General features: G+C 41.8%; 1 protein-coding gene across 1 annotated transcript in view; it reads right to left on the reverse strand.

Moving 5' to 3' along the window:
- egfem1 (EGF-like and EMI domain containing 1) overlaps window positions 1-19,559 on the reverse strand; it is an 81,811-nt gene that overhangs the window by 49,864 nt on the left and 12,388 nt on the right. Inside the window, exons 5-7 of the mRNA XM_080771961.1 lie at window positions 5,563-5,691; window positions 2,287-2,409; window positions 357-482 (exon numbers count right to left, since the gene is read on the reverse strand). Coding sequence (XP_080628087.1) covers window positions 357-482; window positions 2,287-2,409; window positions 5,563-5,691 — 378 coding nt within the window. The remainder of the gene's footprint in view (window positions 1-356; window positions 483-2,286; window positions 2,410-5,562; window positions 5,692-19,559) is intronic.

Genomic DNA, 19,559 nt, shown 5'->3' on the forward strand with positions numbered 1-19,559 from the left:
TACAAGCAGAGCGCGCCATGATATCTGAGCGTTCATGGCACAATGCTATTAACCAATGTCTACTAGAATTGCTGTTCTAATGTTCTACACCCTTTATATACAACTTTGAAAAATAAATGAGAATGTCCACCGGCCAATGGGTATGGCCGGTGGAGGACACCAACATACATACATACCCATTGGCCGGTGGACAACACCGACATACATACCCAGCAGAATGCAGCACTTGCACGCTCTGCTTGAGCAAGTAATACTAGCTCAAATTGTTTTCGTCATACAAAGACACTCCCTTTATACGTCACGTGAAAATGTATATTTGATTATCAATGAGAAGTTCCTGTCGGTAGATGAATTACATTGACAGTGTTTGCCGTCTCTCTTCAGCTGGTAAGTCTTCCGACATTCACACTTGTAGTGATCATTTCCCATGTCCACACACTTATGCTCGCAACCACCATTCTTCACCGAACAGGAGTTCACCGCTGTGTAGCACAAGACAAATAAACACAAAAGAAAAACTACTTTAGCAAGTGACAGAACCCACATCTCACAAACAAATTATGAATGAAAATGTACCCTCATAATGAATACACAAAATATTCACAAAAGCTTACTACACAGTACACCGTGTAAAAGCTCACACACACACACACACACAATTTTGATTATCATGGCCCCCAGTTCCACCTCTAATACTCTCAGTTATATAAGTAACGGTGTAATGCCTAATGCACAAAAGGGGACAAATAGAATTGAATTGTTGGCACCCTGGAATGGTTTTCACACCTCGAGCTCAGTGGCCATGTGATTAAGGAAAGCAGTCGGGTAACGGCTGGAAACTGGAAAATGATAGTGAGCCCATTCCAGTGGTTACCCCTGATTACTTTCTAATGCGCTTTCCAGCCAAGTCATTCTCCTGTGATTTAACGATGTGCCGAATAAGGAAGTCAGCCCTGCGCCTATGGGTGCTCTAAATACAGACATGATGACACAGACTGGCCATAAAAGTGAAAGAGAGCGCCTGGGTTTTAACAATGATGACTTCAGCAGATACAATTATGAAAACCAACCATACACCCAACCATACAGTAAACCACAGAGCTTGAAACCAACAGTCAGCAAACAGAGATATTATAGAGTGAATCATGGAGGTGACCATGGAAGTGATCCAAGACAACCTTTGCTTCATCATCCGCTGATGAAATCATGGGGAAATATATTGTCGATGTCAGGCAGAAACCTTGCATCTCCATATTTCATCTTTTGAATGAATATTTTTGCATTTCTTTTAATGTTGGAACATTTTCGGCTAACAGGGATGCCAGGTTATACAATTTTAAGTATATCATTACGTTTTATAAATATTGAAACAAAGTAAACTATTAACAAGACTTGTGACTAAATAACAACTACATTGGAACTAGCACAGCTTATTTTTTTCCATTTCCTGAAAAGTAACAGTTTCAGCGGTCAGGTTTCCTGTGGACTTACAGGCACCAGATGTTCTCGCCATGTGAGCAAAAATACAAAACTGAAATCCAGCATAGCCGTAGTAAAGTCTACATTGTTGTTGTAGTGGAGAAAAAAACAATTGATTGGTTAGTATTGTTGAGGAGCTGAGTATATTGAATTTACATTAGCAGAAAGCTTTTAATTAGTTAACGTAAAACTATTTAACGTAGTTCAATTGTGAGAAAGACGTCAATAGCTGACAGTATACGATTGCAGAGGGCTAGCTTTGTGCAATACAGAGGGCTAGCTCTAGCTCAGTCCAGGAAAATCTCTTGCAAGCCTACAGTATGTGAAATGATGCATTTAAACGTGTCTGGTCTGTATCACAACAGAAGGATGTTAATGCCTGCACCCCCCCCCCTTTAGCTATTACTGCATGTAAATCAGCCACACAATTAAAAAATGTAATAAAATGTGTTTTTTATTCCCCGAATATGAAAGAAAGAAATGGCTCTCTGGTACCAAATCTGTTTAATCTTTCATTGTTTTCTTATTTAATTACTAAGCGCAATCCTGAAATATGTTATCTATTCAACACTGTATGTGTATTATATTATTGTACTTTTAAAGGTACATACTAGTATCTCTAAGGTCATCGAGATTACCAGCCTAGGTGCCTGGACCGCTAGGCCGGTCCAGGCCAACGATAAATGTTTCACTCACTTCCTACACCACATACACAGCACTCTTTCTTCAACTTTCCTGTGAAGTTGGCAAACTCCTGCAGCATTCAAGTTGTGTGGGTGTGTGAGGGGAAAGAGGTTTAGTGCTCACCAATGCAGGTCCGTCCATCGCTGTGCATGCGGAAGCCATGGCTGCATTCGCAGTGATGAGAGCCTGGTGTGTTGACACACGTCTGCTGACACCCTCCATTGATTTCTTCACACTCATTCACATCTACAGCACACACACACACGCACGCACGCGCGCAGACACACACAAACACATACATTAAGATTAATGTAGATCTGCTATTTCTCCGGTGTAAAAAAAAACGTCAACCAAAATTGTCCAAATCAACTGGCATTGCCATCCTTTGAGCTTGAGCACCCTAGTGCAGATAAATAGATAACCAGCAAGGGCGAGATCCAAAATCCCTTTAAAACATGAAAACACGTTTTGGAGTTTAAGGCCATTGGGTCATCAAAATGAGTAGGCTCCTACAACCTGTCAAGTAGAAAATGAGCATTCCTGTATGCAAAGTTGACATTTTGACCTGAAGGTGGCATTAGAGTAACAGTTGTGGGGTCACTCAAATGGTTATTATGGTTCCTCCCCTGGGGAATGTGCTCAGCAAATGTCATTAACTGGACTTGAGTTACAACTGTACGTACTTTGGTAACTTTTTTCCATTTACACCATAAGTCAAATTAGTTGTGTTGCGACGCATTGTGTGAGCTTGTAGATCTGCTATTTTTGGCTAATACACACACGCACGCACGCACACACGCACAACACACACACACAGACACACACACACACACACTAGTTCAAGAACGCACTGTTATAACATTTGAGGCTGTTGCTCAGACGTTGAATAGCATCCCAAGTAATAGAGTGGCTGTAATTTTCATCTCTTTTGCCCATGCCTGTCCATCCGAGCACACACACGATGTGTCCGTGCACACACGTTTGGTAGGAATTGAGGAATGGGGGGGGGGGGGGTTCTCATGCATTCGTGGGAACAGCCCCTCCAAAATGACCTCAATACTTTTTAAATTATCATGCCACCAATAACAGGGATTGCACGCAGGAGGGGGGAGTGGGTTAGTTAGTGGGACTCACCAATAGAAGAAGCCCTTTCATAGTCCCAGGAACAGATTAATATGATCAGGTTAGTTAGAGGAACCAGAAAATCATCCACAATTCCTTTAGACAGCTGACTGACTAAAATAAGGGATCTCTACTACACAACCCCCCGTGGACGTTCGCATATTCATGAAGTCATGGGGCCCAGCTCTGATGTGGGGGGAATATAATGCATACAAGATCCTAGATGTAGGGGATGTTTGATGAGGTTAATATACTCAAAAGCAGCCTTCGTCTGAGAAGATTTCAATGGGGAACACAATGGCGGCCTTTCAATACTGGGTGAATTTGGGTCTGTGGTACTATGTGTGGGGGTGGTGTTTTGGAATTATGGGTGGGGGGGGGGGGGGGGGTATTTTGTCGTCTGAGGCCATGCAGTGTGAATGGTATCGTATGACACCACCTGACCCTAAACTGAGCTGCTGAACAAGCATTTAGAGTAGGCTAGACCTGGACAAATTAATACTTGAAGGTATTTTGAGCCGTTTAAAAATAGCAAATATGTCTGGGGTGTCTGATCAATCTCATCTTCCATGGACAAACTAAAATAAATAATGCACTACATTTACATGAATTTGAAACCATTTGATTATGTTTTTGTCTGCAAGTGGTCAAATGTACCTCAGTGGACCCCCAGATGTTGAGGGAAGTGGTCTCACAATCCCCCTTTCAAGGGTAGAGTATCATTCTGAGGGCCTAAGAAATTCCACTGTTCCATTTAGTTTTTCTCAGGTTCATAAAGAAAAACCCCACATTCCACCATGTTCTGGTCCACTAAAAGTGAACCACATCCCGTATCAGGAATCCATCCATGATCATGGACACCTGTTCACACCTGTAAGTTCTGTAGAACTTAATATCTGAGCAGATGAGCCCAAATTACTGGTCAGTCACAGGAGATGCTTGTCTAAGAGATTATTAGAAAGCTATCCCAGCCTGTGTGGTCTGCTGACTGCTCAGATCTTTTACAGCCTAGGCTAGAGATTTAAGATTCAGTGAGGCTAGACAGCGTAGCTAGAGAGGCTGTGATTCAGAGCAATCGTGAGATAATTAAAGCAAAGAATCATTATAGTATGAATGTATAGGCTGCTACAGTTTGAGGTCCTAAAACCCAGAAATTAGATCACAATCAGTTTGTTCGCAATCATTTATCATAGCGTTATTGATTCATGCAAAAATAAGGGCTATAGTTAAAGACAGTTTTACGGGTTGTTGTACAACATAAATTACACCCATTAATATCTTGCCTGAAAATGCTGAAGCCATAAGACTTTGCTTTGTTTTCTACTGATCTTATTAAAACCCACTATAGTAATTCCATTGTTAATCTTCTGTGGGAACCCATGGTGTGAGTAAAATATAAAGCCTCCTCCCCACTTCCGTTTCGTCTTTACAGTCACGCAAATTTATCGTAATATAAATAGAAGTCATCTAAGCATATATAGCTTGCTGCTTAGCAGAAATAAAATTTAAAGATATTGTAAAATATATTTTTGTGAGGCGCCATGTTCATTTAATGCATATTAATTTACAGCACAGGATGTTTGGTGTCTTATTTGTGAAAATCACACCCGTGTGAACTAAGTGGTGTGGGGGTCCCCGGAACTTCCAGACCCGCAGGAACGTGCCCAGGGTTCCGGCCCGGTCCTGGCGAGCCGCCCCGCGTCCGAAATGGTCGAGAAATGACAGAGTTACTGTGTGGGGGTCCCTGTACTGTACTGTACTGTACTGTACTGTACTGTACTGTACTGTACTGTCACACCTGAAATCATCATATATACAGTTAATATGTATGTGTGTGTTAGGCTGCACAACAATGACACCAGGGACACCAGGGACAGACCCAGCCAGCCAGCCAGCCAGCCAGCCAGAGACACACAAAGCTCCGTAATGAAGTGGTTGCACAACTTAAAAATAAAATAAAATAAGGGAATGTACTTGGAAGTTTAACTCCTTGACGAGATTCAAACATTCAAGTTAGTTCAAGTAACTTCTCCCATTCAGCACTTCCCACAGGAAGCTCTAGCTGGGCAGGAAAGCCTCTAGGTATGCCAGGTTATTTACAATGCACTTAAACATACAGTACAACCTTTCTCTGTTTTTAATGTACCCCCTTTAAGTAGCAGACCTATGTACAGTATGTGCAAGCAACGACACATTTCTATCTTTTGCAGGCAAAAAGTGCACAATTGTAGTAAATATATTTTATTTAATTTGTTCACATCCAGATCTTCATCTTACCCTGACAAGCTCTGCCGTCCGGCCCTAGTCTGGTGCCCTCAGGACATTTGCAGTAGAAGCTGCCAATGGTGTTGCAACAGTAGCCTTCACAGATCTGGACGCCTTCATTCACCTCACATTCATCGACATCTGAAAGGAGAGGTCAGTGTTATTAATGTATGTTCAGCAAAACGCTCAGATCAAATCAAAAGTGAGGGCTGTATGCTTTCCAATCTAATTCGATTCTGCTGAAGATTCCCCTCTCTCTGTGTAACACCCTTCTCTCTCTCTGTGTGTCTCTCTCTCTCTCTCTCTCTCTCTGTCTCTCTCTCTCTCTTTACTAAAGTAATTTTCACATCGCACATTGTAGATCTTTGCTGTCTCACAACATTGTCGTATGTTTGAGTCTATAGCCAATAGCCAATGTACCAGTCTAGCCAAGCTAAGGTTAAAGTTAAATGTGTGACAATGGTCACACATTACACCACCCAATCCAAGAGTTAAGGTATATTTTATATCCAGGGTAGTCAAATCTAAACTAAACCCCATCAGTCAATTGCTTGTACTTAAAGTCATGACTCATTAGTCTATTGCAATCATTAATCTGCATCTAAATCTAAACAGGTATGTCAATAAAAAACTCTATGCTTTCCTTCGATGTTTCTTTCTTTTTAGTTCAACACTCAAATGGTTTCCAGCTTGGTCCGTTGTTTACTAGTGCTCCAGCAACAGGCCTGCAGGCTCTCCTCGTCTTGTTACTATAATGAACATTGTTTACGAATGAGCTAGTGCATCACCACCAAAGAATATACATTGAACGACACAAACACTATACTAATATGATCAAGCTGAAGAAGCTGTAATAGTTAGAGACCACAATATGGCTGTGTGTGTGTGTGTGTGTGTGTGTGTGTGTGTGTGTGTGTGTGTGTGTGTGTGTGTGTGTGTGTGTGTGTGTGTGTGTGTGTGTGTTTTTTTTTTTTTTTTTTGATCATGGAGAAACATTCATGTATGGACATTGTTGTTAGTAGTTTTATAGAGGTATCAAAGGAAAGTTGAAGCACAATTTCAGCAGTCAAATTTAAGTCGCCCCAATATAGCCTACATTTTAAAGTTTATATTTCCAAAAAATATGTGAAAAATGCATGGAGGTACTTATTTTCCCTGCTGGTAGCATGTGACAAAGTGAGTGAGACATTGATCATCTTGGCAAAGCATTCCCACAACACATTTGGCACTGATCGGTTCCAGCAGTTTACAAGATTGGCTCCAGACAAACACACGCACGCACGCACACATGCGCAAATACGTGTGCACGCACACACACACACACACACACAGTCTCACACACACACACACACACACACACACACACACACACACACACACCAACCCTCTTATAGACTAGCCTTGTATGTGGCCAGACTATATCACTGGAAATCCGCCATGGGCAGTTTTTGCACCAGCAGATTTGTATGGATCTATCATCATTATTAAATTCAAGAACCGCTGTCTGTCAGTCTGTCCCTTCCCTAGCATAGAGCAAGACAGCTGCTCGCCTAGAGCGCCTCCTCACAACGCCACAACGCACGGACAGCCTCACGGAACCTAGCGCCGTGCAGCCCTGTCCTCCAACCTCAATCTGCCCCGCATTACACACACCAAACATTCTAACAATCATCTTAATGGCTGAAATTATATTTATCGATATGTTCAGCTTGTTCTGTATCCCCGGATAGTGGAGCTTTCCAGTATCTGATGTTGCATTCCTTTGCAGGGTCACAGAGGAGAGTCTCGTCTGTTGAAAGATTCAAATATAACTTCTTTTTTGCTAAACCTATGACCCTGACAACATGGCTAGAGTTGCTTGTAGAGAGAGAGAGAGAGAGAGAGAGAGAGAGAGAGAGAGAGAGAGAGAGAGAGAGAGAGAGTAGAATATAGAATGGGAAGATGAAAACAGGCCATGCCATGAGCAGTTTCGCTGCTTGTTTGTGCAGATTGAGACCACATGACAAATCAAGTTCTATGTACAGCATCAGGATGTAAAAAGACAATTACAGTGTTCAGTCTAACCACTGCTGCTGCCTATGGCAAAAAGGAAACCTGATCATTACCACACTAACGATTAGAGTCTGCATTTCACTTAGAACTGTCTTGCATCATATTCAATCATCATAATGCTATCTCTTATGCTGTGTTCACACAGACAGATACAAAGCTACAATCCAAGTTGAGCTGGCTTCAACTGCAGCTACAAAGCTACAAAACGATCAGTGTTATTTAGCCATTTCCACTCATGTTCTCTCTTCACACAAGCCCTGCTTGTTTCTGCTGCTGTGCTTCCCTGTGCTACTTCCTTGTTGCATAGCAGTGACATCACGGCAGAATCCTTGCTTCCTTATCGTAGCATTTCACGTGTGGAGTTTATTTTTTTATCACCATTCTGCAGCCTGTACTCCTGTAGCCTATATTTCCGTTCGCTCACGCTGAAGAAACACCAAGGGATTATAATGCCAACATTCAACACAAGCTGTAAAGCTAACCCAGGTAATGTTGGCCTAATTCCTAATGCGTCACTCTGTCTAAGTGTAAATAAAGTTAAAAAGATTAGCCTGATGAGTGATGACCGTGTTTGAAACAGCCTTGCTTGGATCAAGACGGTCGACTCATCAGGACAGGCTAATCTTTTTTTTATCATCCTCTCCTTGTTGATATATTATGCCAATATGCCATTTAGGTTGAAATCATGATATAACTTTATGTTGTGATAATAAGCAGCAGTAGCCTCAGTCAACTACATGTCTTCCGTTCCGTGTGCAAAGCACTGCCGCCGCCCACCACCACCACCACCACCACCACATGCAGTGTTGGATGAAATAAAGTCAATGATAGAGCTCTACGAACGGGTAACGGGGCGGGTAACGGCCGGGTACATTTTTTGACGGACGGGACGGATCTGGTTTCGAGTTTTATATAAATCACGGGTAACGGGCGGGTTGCGGAACTGATGATTGACGGTCGGGGCGGGTACGGGTATCAAAAATGGGTTCAGCATAGTTGCACCGCTCAGTTCACACAGGTGTAATTTTTTTCCATACTACAAGCTCACAAAAAGATTGTAGATCTGCTATTTTTGCTGAATGTTCGTCCCGGTTGTGTGTTCAAGAATTTATTCAAAGTTTAATACAAAGTTCATCCACCAAAATGCAACCCAAAAATATAAGCTATATCAGGGCCATATTCTCCAAGGTCATTGTGATGAACGGTTGAAAATCAATTCTGAGTGTGTGTGTGTGTGTGTGAGTGTGTGAGTGTGTGAGTGTGTGAGTGTGTGTGTGTGTGTGTGTGTGTGTGTGTGTGTGTGTGTGTGTGTGTGTGTGGTGGGGGTAGATACTGTAAGTGGCTCAAAGCTGCTGAAGCATTCAGTGAATTTACATCCAGCTCTCCCCTGTGTTCATGTTCTGATGTTTCTCTGGCCAAGTGCACGGGAAACATCCATCCTGCAACAGTAACTCACATGGCATTCCAAACAGCAGAAAACTCCATGAAATATAGTCAGCAACTGCTGCTCAGATAAAATGCATGATTCCCCATCTCTCTGCTGCAACACATGCACGAGCGTACAAAAACACATGGATGAGCACACAGTTGCAGACATATAGAGTACACACGCACGCACACACGCACGCACGCACGCACGCACGCACGCACGCACACACACGCACACACATACAGAACTGCTTGCGGCTGATTTTGTAAAGACAGCGCCACTGTACGAAGATGGAGATGAGAAACTAAGACTGAGAAATGACATTTATGTAAGGCTATAGGCAAGGCTGTGCCTTAACAAATTTTGAAGCTGGGATTTTTTTTAATCATATATAATTATGTGCGCTAACTAAGTAGGAAGACTTGGAAACCAACGGTTCCTGGGCTATGTTGTCAGGAGGAGCCTATCTCATGTGCACAGCGTGAGGCAGCTTGCTGCATGTCGCAGGGACCCCAATCCAAGCCTTGAGGTTGAGTGCCAAGCAGGCACGCATTCGGTACCATTTATCATCTATCTATGGTATGATTCGGGATTGAACCCCTGATCTCCCAATCTTAGGGCAGACACTCTAACCATAGCCATGAGGCCACTGTTCTTAAATGTACCATTATTCACTAGTACATACAATTGCTTGCATTTTTCCTGTCAGTGCTTTATAATCAAGGACTCAATGTCAGTCTATCAGACTACGTCGGTATATCAAACAATGTGAGGAATAATCCACGACAAGAGACAATCCATACATTTTATATCTGTTGTTTCTCCCTAGGGAGAGGCAAACCGATGTTAATCAATATTCCCAAAACAGAAAACAGTTTGTCATCTACATGCCAAATGCCGTTGGTGTATTGTGGCCTTCAGTTTAGCCTGCAGGATCCCACATGACCTCAGAAACCAAGGATGGGTCGCCGTGTTGCCATGTCAGGCCACACCCACGCTTGGTTTCTAAGGGCAAGCAGAGTGATCTGGTTCAACTGGGATGGAGGAAGAATAGGTCAGCACTTTGGATGTTCTCAGGCAATGACAGGTTATTGTTATTTTTTATTTGGGGTCCAAATAGAGGTCACAATTTCAGACACGCGCACACAGGCACAAGGTGAATTCTGCGCCACTTGTAAACAACATGGTGCAAACGTTGAGCTATACTCCTCTGGGGCCTGTGTCCTGGTCTCCATGTAGGCCAGCAGGCCACCATGTGGGTTTAGCACATTCCACTTTACCAGGGGTGATCCCAAGACCCCTGCCCCCATCCCCAAAACAAATACTTGTCATTAACTCATAGAGAGGCGATATGAGACCCCGTACACATTAACCACTTTGATCCCTCTGGTTCTGTGAGCCCTAATGAGGTCCCAATATCAGCTCGAAGTGTCTCGTCATCATTATCAAAAGGCTAACTGGACAGAAGACACCGTATGAGAGGTAAAAGATCCATTCAGTCACTGTGAAGACATGCTAGAACATATCCATTTGTGGGAGGCACCTGTTATGTTCAGTAGACGATCAGTAGAGGAATGATGCCAGAGTTTTGCATCTGATGCCGACCCAATTCTGGAGAGTCCGATTACGGATATTTTGACCAATATTCTGTCAAAAAGTTAAATTTTACAACTAAGCAAAAATTAGTTACGTATGTTGAAAATGGTAAGAAATCGTGACACAGTGGCTGCATAATTACAGATACAGATGTTGTCAAAAACATCAAATAGTGGCCTATACATTGGCCTACCCGATATACTGTAATGGTCTGGCTCTAATCCTCAGGCTGATGTATTAGTGATTTCCAGCATGAAGTCCCAATGCCACAGCTCCTTAATATGTACAAATGCAACCATTAATCTCACCATAATATTAATATTTTGGAGTAAGAGTAGAGTGCCTGAAGAAGGTCAGTAGACCGAAAGCTTCATTATTGAAATGACTTGACTCACAATCAAGCCAGTTTAGCCAGGCAAGTACTGTAACACAATTTCAACTGTGACGTAATTAATTGAAAGCCATCAGTCAACTCTTGTCCTAAGCTGACAATCAGCAACTTACGGCCACAATACTGGGGTCAGTTGAATGGCTTTTCTAAAGTGATGACTCTTTAGTAAGCTGACTCTTGAACCAAATCATCAAGAAAAGATTTAGCTATGGCATTTAACGTCATTTGAGGGACGTGAGGGATTTGCCTACGACGACTGTACAGTACAGTACAGTACAGTAAGCCGTCCTACTGACATAACCCACATGCATAGCCAGAAATCCATCCCTGTGGTTTGTAAAACAGACAGCTCAAGGGAGGAGAATAAAGATTATTTGCTGTCTGCAGTCAATTTAAAGTGTAGTAATTAGCGCTTTGCGTTGGACTTAAAAATAACCAGAAGCACAAACAAACAAACAAATGAAGATGTCATTAGATGTGCACTGACTCCCGTCCAACACCAACAGAGTGGTTGAAGTCATCAAAGCAACGTGCTTCTAGTTCTGGGTCATGAAATGAACCATATTATAGCTTTCTCACATCACCGGACAGGATGACCCTCTTAGGTACTATTAAATATATTCTATATTAAAAAACAATGCTTAATGTAAATCGCTCTGGATTAAGAGCGTCTGCTAAATGCCTAAATTGTAAATTGTATACCGGTATTCATAAACCATGAAGACAGTGCATATGATATGAAACCAATTATATTTTACAATGTTGGATTATTTGCAGAAGAACGTTTAACCAAGCCCAATGAAAAATATAACACAGTGTATAGGTCATGTGATAGGCCAGGTGGGATGTTGAGAAATGCAGCCAGGGAAATAATTTGCAGATGCAGCCGTAATAGAGGAGTCATATATCATAACCTCCACCTGGAAGCAGGATTCTGATTCCACCACCATGGGGAATTGTTTGGGAAAGAAAATGACATTGACATTGACAGTGTGTGTGTGTGTGTGTGTGTGTGTGTGTGTGTGTGTGTGTGTGTGTGTGTGTGTGTGTGTGTGTGTGTGTGTGTGTGTGTGTGTGTGTGTGTGTGTGTGTGTGATCTTGAGCAGTCAGTGTGGGTTTGATTTTTGCAATATTTTGTAATTAAAAGAAACAATACTGAATCACTTTCTTCACATGTATCTCTAAGTTCACTTGATGGTCAAGGAAGACTCTGTTTCACATTAACTGCTAAGGGACCAACAGGGACTATCAAAAATATTTGAGAGATGCTCTCAGGACCTATGACAAGGATCTCAGTTTTGTCTGGACTGAAACTGAAGGAATTTATAAGACATTCAGTCAGTCTTGTGAGACTGATGCTTACTAAGGTAATTTGGTTTAAACGAAAAGTACAACTGTGTATCAAGTATCAAATATATTATCCACACAACAATGATAGGAAATGCACTGAAAATGTCAAATTAGGACACCAAGGGGAAGCATATCCAGAGAAAAAATAAATGTACTCAGGATTTAACCCTGGGGCACGCCAAAGGTCAAAGACGCACATGATGAAACATGATTGTTGCTGGCCAAAGCAACACTCCTAACTGACAAAATACAAGTTAAACCAAACCAGCCATGGGCAAACACAGTTGAACTACGGTGACCAGACGTGCTAAAATAATTGTCCCCCATCCTGATAAAAACAACAAACCGTTTGGCCACCAGGATTCATTAAAGAATGATTACTATATGTCAGGATTTTCCTCCGTTCAACCCTTATTTTGAAGATCCAAAACACCGCGACCAGAACCGGATGTTGACTGAATGGTGTGTGTGTTGTCGGATTAGGTGTTGATCTCTCACTAGCCGATGAGAAGTACAGGCCGGCGCAATTACAGCGACCACTATGCTCTGTGCAATAAGCGTTGTTTGACCAGAAATGGACGGGGAATTTGAGATTAAAGTGACTGAAGCGTGCGTACGTGGGTGCATGCGCAAATCAAGTTGGCGCAGTCCAGTGTTATGGCTAACAACAGATCCATCCGAAGCTAATGTGAGTAGCCTTTCGACTAGATCGGATCAAAACATGTATACAACTTAATTAACATAACTGCCAAGACTAATGGTTAATGTAGGTTACGTTTTTCGGCGGGGAATGTGTTAAAAGGAATAGCATGCTTTAAAGTATCTAGCATTTTCATCAACTGCCATCACCAACACAGGGGCCCCTCAAGGCTGTGTCCTCAGCCCCTTCCTCTACACTCTGTACACAAATGACTGTATCAGCCCCTCACCCACTAACATCACATACTTTAAATACTCTGATGACACTGCCATTCTCGGACTGCTCCATGACAATAACTCTATTACGGTCTATCAGAATACCATTTCTCATTTCACACAGTGGTGCACTGACAACTATCTAGAGTTGAATGTGGTCAAAACAAAAGAACTGGTCATTGAAACAACAACCCACACTGGACTTAACCCACTCCTCATTAATGGTAAAACAATAGAACAGGTAGACAGTTTCACATATCTTGGACTCACACTGGACAATAGACTCAGGTTTGATCAACACATTACATCTATCCAGTCACGCTTTCAGCAAAGACTCCATGTAATCCGAAAACTAAGATCATTATCTGTTGCTCCTCATCTTCTGCTATTATTGTACAAAAGCATTATTCAACCTGTTCTGTTGTACTGTTCTGCATGTTTCTACACCATACTGTCCATGCCTAACAGGAACAAACTTTTCAGTATCACCCGTATTGCTTCCAAAATCATCGGACTTCCTACACCCACACTTTCTGATATGAACAATAACGCCATCACACGACTAGCACTCTCGATATCAAATGACACTGACCACCCTCTGTATCGTTTCTTTAACCTCATGCCATCTGGACAAAGATACAGAACCTTGCCATGGAAAAAGGTCCGTTTTAGTAGGAGTTTTGTCCCCTCAGCCATCGCGGCATTAAACAAACTGCCCCGCCGATAGGATGGTTCTGTACACAGCTTGTGGGGACCTCATGTTTTGTTTTTTTGTACTGTCTTGGTGTTATGTGCTCTGTGTTGTTTTGATGTGGGTGTTGAACTGTTGAACAGATTGTGAAGACAAATATCCTTCGGGACAATAAAGATTATTATTAGCACACAGTCACAGCTGAGAGGACTATTTCCACTATATACTACAATATATATTTGAAAAGTGAGGTTGGAATAATATCAACAGTCAACCCTAGTGATACGTACAGAGCCCCTGAATGGCCATGCATTCAAAATATATTTTATCTTGTCCGTACAAGATAATATCTTCTCCTATTTATTTTTTTAGCTCCTATGCACAGCTTTGTGCATAGGAGCTAAAACAAATAAAAAATAGACGTCAAAAACGTGATTGGCGGTGAGCACCTGGTTGGCAAATAGTCCTGCATATGACGCCCATAAGCCCAATATCTTGCCTGGCCAAGCAGGGATTCACTCTCTCTGAGTGGTACATGTTTGGTCAACCATGTTGGAGACCCATGGGTTTGAATTCCGGATGTACATTTGCATATCTCTGTCTGGAGAGGACATACAACTTATGGATTGCATCTTTAAACAGGCAACCCACATGACGAGCAAGCTAACACACAAGCCCCATAACCAGCTGCAGAAGGACATTGTGTAAACATACACAATGATGCAGGCAGGCACGCATGCACGCACGTTTCATTACAGTATATATAGGATCAAAGAAAATCTGTAGCATTTCTATAATGCATCTCAACACTAAGGTCATCGTCATTTCGTTAACATGTAATGGAGCAAAGATGTAATTTTTTTAATTCCCACTCTGGGTATCTAAAAGCAAAGGTTTTAAAACATGTGGATATCCCAAGTACACACCAACATCCAATGAGTTCATTTAACTTGCAGCTTTAATTTAAATTAAATTAAAGCTAATTGTATTTAAATTAAATTATGGCTGCAATCTGAAACTTTCATCTCATACCCGTGTTTGGAACTTTGGATCCCTCTCAAAAGGCCTCTAAAACGGCATCTGGATCATCCATCTTCATTCAATGCAACACTGACACGCTGGAGGACATGTACCTCAATGGAGTCATCCTACTCTATAGTTCTGTACACAAGAGATTCTAAACCTTTTTAATGTCAAGGACCCGCAAAGTGATATGCATTAGGCCAAGGGCCCTCGTGTGATATGATGTTCTGTCTCTGCGAACCATACACTGTAAAATCCTGAGTTATTAATGTTTTACTGATAATGGACCCATAAGGTTTAGAGACCCATAATGGTCCATTTGGTTTCTATTCTAAGTATCAATCATTTAGCAGGGGACCCTCTGGAACCCTCCCAAGGAAGGACCGTTAGTGGTCCCTGGACCTCACATTGACAAACCACTGCTGGAAATGGTTCTGCTTTGTGTCAAGTACATGTTTGGAAGTCATAGGAGATTCTTGGTTTGTAGCTTGTGGATAATCTCTCAGTGTTATATGACATCTACTTGCCAGCCAAAGGGAGGTATTAGACTTTACATTGCTACTCATATGTAGCTAGGAGGACACTATTATCGCTATAAGAACATTATATTGTGTAAATATACCGTATGTCAAACAGTATATGTTTGATATACGGTTTATCAAACAGTTTTTCCCCTGGTAACATTTATGCTGACAACTGAATGCTATCAGGTACTGTAACTCAGTGGTTCTCAAAGTGGGATCAGGGACCCCCAGGGGTCCTTGGCGGGGTTCAAGGGGTCCCCAGCTGTAGCAGTAAATGATTGATAGTTAGAAACCAAGTGGACCCTCAGGTCTGTAACTCTGAGAGTGTACAAAATGGAACCAAATGGAGGGGCCCATTTGTACACTTTCAGAGTTATGGGGGTCCGTAGCCTAATAATGCACTCCAAACTGGGGGTCGTTGAAATGAAAAGGTTTGAGAACCACTGCTGTAAGTGAGTGAGCAGACAGCTGTGGAATGCTCTGATGTCCTGTACTGGCAAACATCTGATGCCTGCTTACCTCGTTAGATGTTATTGACCCCCCCCCCCCCTCTCTCTCACACACACACACACACACACACACACACACACACACACACACACACACACACACACGCTACTCTACCCCAGAACCGTCCCAATCCCACCAAGGACCATCTTGCTTCCTCTCCCGGCGGAACCAGCCTGTTAGAAGTATGCAAGCACCAAATAAATCAGCAGACCTCTGTTGCAGCTACTGCTGCTTCTGTGTGTGTGAATGTGTGTGTGTGTGTGTGTGTGTGTGTGTGTGTGTGTGTGTGTGTGTGTGTGTGTGTGTGTGTGTGTGTGTGCGTGCGTGCGTGCGTGCGTGCGTGCGTGCGTGTGCGTGCTAAAAATGTATGGATGTTCCTCACAAGTTAATATGTAAATCATCTTCAAATAGGGGTGTTCCTTGTTTTGTGTTGTGTCCAAGTCTGGCATGTGTGCGTGCGTGCGTGCATGCGTTCGCCTGTGTACATGCATGAGTTGTTCTTTCTCTCAGATGTTAAAGACATAAGAAATTGCAGTTCCAGATCAATAAGTGAATCAGCTGACAGGTCGTTGAACAATGACTGTGGAATACTTAGGATTCGCAACTCAGTGGACAAAACTGATTGTACAGTATCTCCACCACAAGCTGCAGTTTCAATCTAAAACCAGAATGAAATGTATTTCCTGCTTCATCAAAGTCCAGATGCTCTGACAATTCAATGAACACAGCCTGGGCGCTCATCTGCACTTGTAACACTACTGACCACAAGGATGTTGACAGTGTGTTGTCATAGCAGCGTCATAACAATTTATTAAACCAACCAATAAACATTGATTCTGAGAGGTGATAATCTCTCAGATTCATTTGGCGAGATTCTTAACAATAAACACGTATTTTGCTAGTTTGTTTTTCCGCAACATTTGATAACCAGGGCTACATACAGTATGAAGAACTGTCATAATAGGAAATGCTTGGATTGTTGCTCCTTCATGCTGCAAATATATTACATGAAGCCACAATGTCATCTTAAAAAACTGGATTCTGTTTCATTGTGCTTCACCATGGCCTCTCCTCTTTCCATCTCTCTATTTCCCTTTGCATCCTTTGTTCGTCGTTGGTGCAATGGTGCTGTCACACTTTACAAACAATGTCAATCATGTGGATATGGGATTATGCAGCACTGCTTACAATCTTACAGGTTGATCTCGAACTTCAAGTGGCAAGTCTGTAACTAACATCTGTGACATATCTATTATTACAGTATTATATCTATTATTACACATATGACTCCAAACTTTGTGGAAAGATTTCAGCCCGATCTGACCCCATTGACTTCCAATCACAGTGCTTGTGAATGGCTGAACTTTGTGAATGGCTGAATCAGAAGTAATTTATGAACAACTGAGGAAGCGATACGCCGATACACGACTTGTCAGGGAGAGAAAAATCAAGCTTCAACAATAATCTCACCGGGAGATAAACAGCAGACAAATGTTTAATTGTTTTCAAGCTGACTGATGGACACCCAACTCCAGCAGGTGACATGGTCAATCAGGGCCCTGGACCTTATCTGATCAGGGCTATCGCAAAGAATACGTGCTCATTAAAGTCCTTATTCAGGAGGATGTTGATACAGGGGACTGTAACACAGTGCTGTTGTTCGCTCAAACACAATCAAATGTCTTTTCTAACTAGACTGCAAGATAGAAGCTATAGGGCTGTAAATGTAGACTACACATGTTCTTCTGTACCCTCAGCTCCCCCCCCCCCTCTCTCTCTCTGCAGTGTACTGTATGTGTGGAACCAGCTGCCAGCTACACCTTTTCAACTACATAGTTGAAGCACTGGCACTGCCTCACCAAAGCACATAATGTTTTCCATTTGTCTTAAGAATGTATATACACCATGGCATAAATACTTAAGCCCTATTCTTTTAGCTACAGTGATGCCACACCATAGTATGGGCAAATAGGGGAAAGGAATTGACATAACAAGAGTGTGTTGGAGGTGCAAACAAGGATGCTTTTTATGGCTTGGGAACTTAAAACTATATATGTTCCTGTGCTGTTTGCACTTACAAGGCAATGGCCGACTTGGTCACACCCCTAAATACCTGTAGGCCTACGTGGAATCGTTTTTGAAAGTTTTGAACATTTCTGAAAGTTTCTGCCTGTAAATAATTTCTGGCAAACAAATAGTGACACCAGGGTTAATGCGGTTCATAAAGGACCTTCACAGCGCATGGGTTAAATCAGTTTATTTATTTACCAATTTTTTAATATTCTTTCTGTGGCTGTGCCACATTTTTCTCCCGTTTCATTTCTGTTACTGTATCTATAAAACGTTATTCCTTTGCTGTCAGCAACGAACAAATCACAGGGATGATGAAAACGCGGTGCTACTCCCCTATATATGCACCCTATTTCACCCCTGGTACTGTAGGCCACTCACTCATCACATAAGCCAAAGCACGTGTACTTTCAGATGAGAGCTGATTTATTGAGTGAAGAAGATACAGACAATGCTCCCAGGCCAGACAGTCCTATATAAAATTCCAACGATCAGCAGATATTTTGACAGAGTATGTGATACCTCTGTATGCAGGGACCATGTGAAATAAATAATCAAACTATCATCACCAAAACACACCAACATGTTGCAAGCCATTCGTTAAAATCTGAAATTGTATATTTCGTAGAACCGTAGATCGATCGAGATATACTTTATTCATCCGGAGAATGATCAAGAAGCTTACACTACAAAATGTATCAAACCAATTAAACTATCTTTACAAATGCCTGAGACGATGCACCTGGCACCATAGATACTGTACTTTCGTGAAACAAAATGTACAACAGTGCTAAATGCTTTGGCCCAGTGTACCTAGAAAGGCCTTTCCCAGAAGGTATCGCTAAACCACGGCCAATTCACTGTTAAGTATGCTGACCCCTGAGGAACAGCCTCTGCCTGAGGAATCTGTTTAAAGTGAAGGACAGATAATGGCTTAAACAGACTGAGAAACAGAAAGCTAGCTCTAGATTCATACTCCTGATGTTGTTGACTTGGATATTCTTGAACGGAAGGTACATATGATGAATTCCTGTTCTGTTCTTTAACTATATAGAAGAGTCTATTTGTACGTCTCTAAATGTTTTGATGAATTGAACATGGTGGACCTCTTGTAAACAAGTGTAATGCTTAATTGGATCGTCCACTCACAGTTAACAGTCTTTGTATTGAGTTTGTGCTTGAAATGTACTGTAATTCTGCAAACTGTTAAGAAATATTTCAATCAATCAATCAAAAAAAACTATTTGGCATCTCAAAGCAATGAAATAACTGCTATGAAATGCCAAATTGATTAAGAGTAATGAGAGTCTAAAAGTATTTTTATATACAATTACAATAGACAATTCAGAATTGATTAATTGCTTAATATTAAGAAATCTCCATATAATTGACCCTTTGAATACAGTATTGAATACTGAATATACGATAAAAATCAAATGCTGAGTTTTTCCATCCTTT

The sequence above is a fragment of the Protomyctophum bolini genome (assembly GCF_963924005.1).
Source record: "Protomyctophum bolini genome assembly, chromosome: 9".
In the NCBI taxonomy this organism is placed as follows: Eukaryota; Metazoa; Chordata; class Actinopteri; order Myctophiformes; family Myctophidae; genus Protomyctophum; species Protomyctophum bolini.